The 7,917-nt window shown below is 38.1% G+C and overlaps 1 protein-coding gene across 1 annotated transcript; it reads left to right on the top strand.

Annotated features, from left to right (window-relative positions):
- The first annotated feature begins 550 nt into the window (after window positions 1-550).
- LOC307030809 (uncharacterized protein) lies at window positions 551-6,864 on the top strand. The gene is made up of 9 exons (XM_079667468.1): window positions 551-821; window positions 1,432-1,648; window positions 4,561-4,725; window positions 5,213-5,254; window positions 5,359-5,460; window positions 5,879-5,974; window positions 6,331-6,398; window positions 6,501-6,544; window positions 6,745-6,864. The coding sequence occupies exons 3-9, from the start codon at window positions 4,644-4,646 to the stop codon at window positions 6,797-6,799; spliced, it is 489 nt and encodes a 162-aa protein (XP_079523594.1). The 5' UTR covers window positions 551-821; window positions 1,432-1,648; window positions 4,561-4,643; the 3' UTR covers window positions 6,800-6,864.
- Window positions 6,865-7,917: the final 1,053 nt, after the last annotated feature.

Raw genomic sequence — 7,917 nt, 5'->3', positions numbered from 1 at the left:
GGCCAGAAGTAAAATGCTAACGTTATGCTATAAACGAACTACAGACCATGGATGTATAATAAGAACCTTTAGAATAATTACCTTTAGAAGTAAACCAAAACATAACTGCTAACAATGTAAATGCTGTGTTGGAAATAAAGTTAATGTAAGAAAATGTTGAGTTAAAAACTTTTGGCACTGTATATACAAAGCTTGGAAAAATGCCTATTGTGGCTGTCATACTTGCATACAGTGGCAACTAATAGTATTGTGAAGAAATGTCATGACAACCATCGACAGACTGTTACTGCACACTGATTGTTGTGGTCCTATTTAGGACAAAACGTTCAGAGCTGTCCTTGTTCCAGTCCACCCCTGATTGATTAGTGCTTTAACTCGTAAATTACACCCAATGTTAAAGCTTGTTGATGATATGTGAGATTGTAAATTGTCATGCATTCTAAAGTGTTCACTGTATGTTTTTCTTTCAACAGATACCAAACCAAAGCAAGATCAAACAGCACTTTTAAGAGCCTTTTTCAATTTCTTCCCTTCTCCCTCTTCAGAGCTATATTCCCTACATTTCTTCCTGTCTTCTCCCCATTTTTACCATCTTCATCTCTGTCTCTTTACCACTTTCTCTTTTGTACACACACACACACACACACACACACACACACACACACACACACACACACACACACACACACACACACACACACACACACACACACACACACACACACACACACACACACACACACACACACACACACACACACACACACACACACACACACACACACACACACACACACACACACAGGTAGTTGTGCCCACAGGTAAGAACTTAAACTTTTCACGATTTACATATAGCATTACAATCGACTAACAGTGTCATATATTTATCTCTTTGTTATGCAAAACTTACAGGGACATTTAAAATGGTCTTATTCGAGCTGGTAACACAGTAGACGACGTTGCAGTGTATTATACTGTAGTACTGCTATAATTCTAGATTATATTATAAAAACAATTTTATATATAGGATTTCAACAAATTAACATTATCATATATTTTCGTCAAATTCAAGATAGTGCTTTTACAGTGCAATGTCATGGTCAAGCTGGTAAGATAGTAGAAGTTGTGTAACCTTACGTTTCGATGACATAATATTTTACCGCTGAATTTTAGCTTTGCTTTGAAATTTTACTAAAACTAAGTAAGGGGCCATTATTGCATTGATACTGAATTAATTTACTCAAATTAAATAAAATGCAAGTGTTTTTATTCTATTCTAAACAAGATACAGTTTTTGTTGTAGCTTGGGGAGGGACTTACAGTCACGGACTAGACAAAGGAAAATTAGTCAATATTTGTATTTGATTGCATTCTGAATTTGAAACCCAGTTTTAAATGACCTTGTCTTTCATTTGTCTTTATCTCCAAAAGAATGCCAGGACCAGGTTCCACTTCGAGGCATTGCTCAAGCTGCTGCATGTCACTGAATGTGGCATGCAAAACTTGCAAATTCTGCAAGGCGGTTCAGCCCCGCAAACTGCGCCTTAGCAAACGAATGGACAAGTTTGATACGAAAGCAAACACCTGGGTCCAGGCACAAAAAAAGAATAAAACTTCATCCCACCTGAGGGATCAAGCTGCATTGGTGGTATGTGATGGACTTTTTTTTTTGTTGGCCTGCATGCATAATTAATAACAGCCCTGTACTTGTTCATTCTGGATTTGGAAAAAATATTTACATTTCATACAGAAATCTAATATCTGACCATATCTGATCATAATTACGTAATACAAATCTGCTGCTCAAAGCCCTAGGTAGAAATTGGCTTTGAGCGGTTGCACATTATGCAAATTTCATGACCTGCATGAACTGTGTGCCCCAAAAAAAATGTGACTATATGTACATTCAAGTTTTAAAGCATTATGTCAGAACACAGCTAAATACATTTTCACTATTTAATCATTTATCCAATTCAAATTACATTCGAAATAGACATTTTCATCAGTGTGTCTGCTCCCTGTCAATACAACTACTGTAGACACAGGGATAAGTTATGTTTATTTAACTTTGGCGAATCATCGCTGAATTTGATTCAATGTAATTGAAAGGTACACTGTGTAATAGTGAGGTTTCTAAATTGCAACCAACTGAGTACCTCTCCCTTTATAAGCGTGTACAAAAACCTACAGTGGCCATCCATTGCCATAACAACATGAAAGGCCTTCTCTAGAGCCAGTGTTTTTTTCTTCCGATTGAATTACTGTAGTTACACGGCAAAGAGAAGAGAGTGAAATAGACCGGCTCGCTATGTACAGGACTGTCTCAGAAAATTAGAATATTGTGATAAAGTTCTTTATTTTCTGTAATGCAATTAAAAAAACAAAAATGTCATACATTCTGGATTCATTACAAATCAACTGAAATATTACAAGCCTTTTATTATTTTAATATTGCTGATTATGGCATACAGCTTAAGAAAACTCAAAAATCCTATCTCAAAAAATTAGAATAGTTCCTCAGACCAAGTAAAAAAAAAAGATTTATAACAGCAAAACACAATCAAACATTTGAAAATGTCCATTAATGCACTCAGTACTTGGTTGGGAATCCTTTTGCACGGATTACTGCATCAATGCGGCGTGGCATGGAGGCAATCAGCCTGTGGCATTGCTGAGGTGTTATGGATGCCCAGGATGCTTCAATAGCGGCCTTTAGCTCATTAGCATTGTTGGGTCTGGTGTCTTTCAGCTTCTTCTTCACAATACCCCACATATTCTCTATGGGGTTCAGGTCAGGGGAATTTGCAGGCCAATCGAGGACAGTAATGCCATGGTCAGTACACCAGTTACTGGTGGTTTTGGCACTGTGGGCAGGTGCCAGATCATGCTGGAAAATGAATTCCTCATCTCCATAGACCTTTTCAGCAGACGGAAGCATGTAGTGCTCTAAAATCTCTTGGTACACAGCTGCATTTACTCTGGGCTTGATGAAACACAGTGGACCAACACCAGCAGCTGACATGGCTCCCCAAACCATCGCTGACTGTGGGAACTTCACACTGGATTTCAAGCAACTTGGATTTTGCTCCTCTCCAGCCTTTCTCCAGACTCTGGCGCCTTGACTTCCAAATGAAATACAAAACTTGCTTTCGTCTGAAAAGAGGACTTTGGACCACTGTGCAACTGTCCAGTGCTTCTTTTCCTTAGCCCAAGTCAGACGCCTCTTCCGTTGTCTTGAGTTCAGAAGTGGCTTGACCATGTGAATACGGCTATTGTAGCCCATTTCCCGGACACGTCTGTGAACAGTGACTTTTGATACCTGGACTCCAGCTTCAGTCCACTGTCTTTGAAGCTCCCCCAAATTCTGGAAGCGACTCTTCTTCACAATGCTGTTAAGGCTGCGGTCATCTCTCTTGGTTGTGCAGCGTTTCCTGCCACATTTCCCCCTTCCAACAGACTTTTTGTGGATGTGCTTTGAAACTGCACTCTGTGAACAGCTTGCTCTTTGAGAAATTTCTTTTTGTGTCTTACCCTCCTGATGGAGGGTGTCAATGACGGTCCTCTGGACAGCAGTCAGATCAGCAGTCTTCCCCATACTTGTGATTTAGTTTACTGAACCAAGCTGAATGTTTTTCAAGGCTCAGGAAACCCTTGCAGGTGTTTCGAGTTAATTAGACGATTCAAGTGATTCGTTGAACACCCTACTAGTATACTTTTTCATGATATTCTAATATTTAGAGATAGGATATTTGAGTTTTCTTAAGCTGTATGCCATAATCAGCAATATTAAAATAATAAAAGGCTTGCAATATTTCAGTTGATTTGTAATGAATCCAGAATGTATGACATTTTTGTTTTTTTAATTGCATTACAGAAAATAAAGAACTTTATCACAATATTCTAATTTTCTGAGACAGTCCTGTATATATGAAGGGCTTATTCTAAGCTAATCACAACAAAAAATAGTTATAGGTGATTATACACATTAATGGAAACCTAATTATGAATACCATAATCAATTATATCTTATAGAACCCGTATAAATACTCCACAGTGTACTTTAGAGATAGAGATATTATCTCAGTACTGTGATTGAGCCTGTGTGCAAAAGCAGAACATCTAGTATACTTGTAAGGCATCCAAGTGAATACTCGCCTTCTAGTAGTACAATTACCCCAAGCACAAGAAAAAATACTGCAGGTGATCAAAAATTGCAACGTTTATGTTGTAGAATGGCTCTAAACTTAATCCCACTTAGAATCTATGGCACTGTTCATAAACCACAGTGCTGCTCCACAAACCTAGATGATATATACAGTGTAAATTCCGCTAAGAGAAATGAGAAATGCAATGCAGAATAATGTTCAAAGCTTCTATTTGCTGATCGCAACAGTCTTAAGACTGTTAATGCATGCATAAAAAAAAATGTCTTTGTTATTGCATAGTGTTGAATATTTGTGCAAGCAGTGTATGTGATTTATGTTTAACATCTGGTTTTGCCTTTGCAAATAACCAGGGCATAATTGTTCTGAAATAATGTATATTTTGGTTTGTTGGAAGCTGGAAAATTTCAGGCGCTTGGAGCCAGAGGCGTCTTGTTCCTAGCCCGGCCTGGAATAAAGAAGGACTGGACCTGCGAAGTAATGATGCCAAGGTGCAATGTCAGCAGCAATGCCTCCACCTGCCTCCGAAGGATGGAGGTGTTATTTGAATTTGTTGCGAAAGGTATTGTTGTCTGTTAAAGTGAATAAAGAAATTATTAAGTAGGTAGTACTGGAACTTACATTTTTGTAGAATTAACCAATAATGTCATTGGAAATTAAATTAGACACTTAGATGTCGTTTTCTTAATAAGGTTTAGGAGGAGCCCATAGGGCCCATAATCTCTCTTCTGACTATATTCGTTATATTAGGATTTTATAAACAGCCAGGAGCTGACCATTCAAAATGACATTTGTTGAACTGCCTAATGAGAAAAATAATGCCTAAGAACTTAATGTCATTACTTTTATTAGCACTTATGAGGACATTCCTATTGGTGGGGTTAGAGACCAATGTGTCCTTTTTCTATGGTAAAATTATGTTTGCATGGTGCATTGAGTGGTTGTACTTGATGCAATATAAACTTGTGTTATTTTTGTAATCTTCAAAGTCATTGTCACTTTTAACAGCAATTTGTATGTTTTACAAATTTTAACCTCTGTTTTTTCAGAAGTCGCCATTGCCACCGCAGACACCCCCAGCAAGTCCTCTGGTAAGTAGCACAGCATAGTTCATCGCGAATTCCAGTAAAATAGGAGGTTCTGTACATTGAAGAAGGTGGCGTACATCCATTCTACTCTTTCTACTTCTATGTAGGAAACCTATCCAAGGAAATGTACACCCTGACACTCATCCCTGTCCCAGCTGCAAGCACCTATTCACCATCGGCTGTGTCCCAGCCAGGGAAGAGGAAGAAGGGTTAGTGTTTTGTTTGTGTGATTCATTACATTTTAAATAATGAGTGTTGAGTGTTATTTGCCCTCTGGCATCATGGTTTATAATAATATCACTTGTCATTTAAATGCACCTTTCAAGGAACCCAAGGTCATTTTACATATACAACAGAAAAACAAATACAACACAATTCACAGATATCTTAGGGAAACCGTCTTTCCATAAATAGGGTGTGATTTGTCATAAAGTCACAGCTGGACGCTAACAAAAAATATTATGAAAGTTATTTAAATTACATAATACATTTTGACATATTCCATATTTGAAGTCAGTAGATCAGGAACATGAAGGGCAAAAATCATCTATAGCCCACAGAGGTTGTGATGCTATCTATGCCCCAGTCTCTACCGTCACTCATTTAACTTTCTTACATCTGTCACAGGTTTGCCCACAGAGCGCTCCTCTCCAAGACTTGCTACCTCTGTAGCAAATGGTTGTAGCAGTACCACAGGTGAAGGGATGAAGAAGAAGAATAAGGGTATGTTTTGTTTTTGTGGTACATCCTACTGAACAAATAAATAGCTGTATACTATTCTCCCATTCACGCGCAAGTCCTTTTGCACACAAGATATCAGATCCAGGTTTCCATAATCCCTCTCTTTTTAATAACCGTAAAAACCATAAAGGTTTGCTCAATGACTTGTTTTTATTTATAAGGTGGTTAGAAATTATGTTTCATGAAATAAAACAAAAAGGAAGTTGGACACAAATAGGCCACATTGCAGATTAGCTAATGTTCTCTTCCTATATGAAAGTCATTAATCAAATATTCTTCTGGAGGATGTCCAAACCTTTTCTTCATTTGTTTATAACTTCTTATTCGCACCATTTCAGGCTGCAGAAAATGCTCAAGGCAGCAGATATTCAACTACAACAGAATAAAAGACAGAAGGGTAGAGAAGGTAAGATGTTGAAACTGACAGAGCATGAAGCAGCAATGCATTTACCCGTAGTCGCTGATATGGCTAACACTTGTTTTTGTCTGTTTGTGTGCCCGTGTGTAGGGAAGAGAGGAGGTAATGGTCTGCTGGCTGCCTTGCGCATCATTGTGAGAACACAGCTCTTTGGTTAGCTTTTTTTTAGACTGTGCGTTATAAATAAATGTATTACTTCATAACTAGTTTACTATCAGGCTTCTACAAAACTGACCCTAAGTCATTTGTTGTTTTATGATAACCCATGCATATGAAATTATCTTGTGGCACATGCAATGATCTTATGGTTGTTTTTATTCATTGTGCTTTTCAGTGGTAAAAAATGGGAAGACACCTGGGAGCCTGCCTGTCAATTCAGTGTCATTTGAGTGTGTGTGTGTGTGTGTGTGTGTGTGTGTGTGTGTGTGTGTGTGTGTGTGTGTGTGTGTGTGTGAACATACCGAATTGTTTTATTAAAACATTTCCCTTTTTGCAACAAGGAGTCAAATGCTTCAATATTGTGTAATGAGACACGACTACACCACATTTCAAATAGATATAACCCATGAAATAATATTATAAATATTTAGGGATTGAGATTGTGAAATCTAACAAGTACCTTTGTGTTAATCTGAACAATAAACTGGACTGGTCGGATCACTGCTGCTATCTACAAGAAGAGACAGAGCAGACTGTATCTGCTGAGGAGACAGGTATTTTGGAGTGCAGGGGGCACTACTTCAGACCTTCCATGACTCTGTGATGGCATAAGCAATCTTTTATGGTTTGGTCTGCTGGGGCTGCAACATCTCAGCTGCTGTCAGGAGAGTTACATGTAGTTTGGTAACAGCACCAGAATGGACAGGGTGTGCAGACACAGGAGAGCCGAGTCAAGGGTAAAGGAGCTTTGCATTAATTGTATTTATATTGACCCGAATGGTCTACAGATTGAACAGGACTTTAGTGGCACTAGATCTAGGAGTAGGCAATGTAATTTTTTCACCTAGTTGTATCCCATAAGTGTGCATCTTACTGAGATTAAGGAGCTAAAACGATATTCCCTAGTCCTTGATAAACCAATCTGACAACATGAGAATTTCTGTTTCAATTTGTTCTTAATGGCAACATGACCGCAACACATGCTCTTTGTACCAAAAGGACAAAAATGTAGATCTGAAATACACACCTACATATAACAACAAAACAGTTTGACTTCCTAGCTGACAAAACTCCAACAAAGTCAACACAAAATGCGGTCATTGATCCTCCTGTTGTGTTCGGGTCAAATGTGACCCATTTACTACTTTCATCAATCAAAACTTTTTTGTTTTACATTCGATTGCATTAAGGTTTATGATCTCCTTCACAGTAGACATTTGAACATATACAATTGCTGATCAGCACTTTCATTGAATTTTTGATGATTTAGTCAACTTTTTAACACCAATGACCGCCATAAAGAAATGGAATTAGTAACTATCCGGATCAGATACAACACACACACACA

The sequence above is a fragment of the Notothenia rossii genome (genome assembly GCF_949606895.1).
Source record: "Notothenia rossii genome assembly, chromosome: 2".
Lineage (NCBI taxonomy): Eukaryota > Metazoa > Chordata > Actinopteri > Perciformes > Nototheniidae > Notothenia > Notothenia rossii.
This window is presented reverse-complemented; position numbering and strand designations above follow the sequence as displayed.

Coding starts and splice junctions, on each gene's coding strand:
- LOC307030809 (XM_079667468.1), top strand. CDS start 4,644: ATGATGCCAAGGTGCAATGTCAGCAGCAATGCCTCCACCTGCCTCCGA. Junction 5,461..5,878: donor GCCAGGGAAGAGGAAGAAGG/GTTAGTGTTTTG, acceptor CATCTGTCACAG/GTTTGCCCACAGAGCGCTCC. Junction 6,545..6,744: donor TGGCTGCCTTGCGCATCATT/GTGAGAACACAG, acceptor TGTGCTTTTCAG/TGGTAAAAAATGGGAAGACA.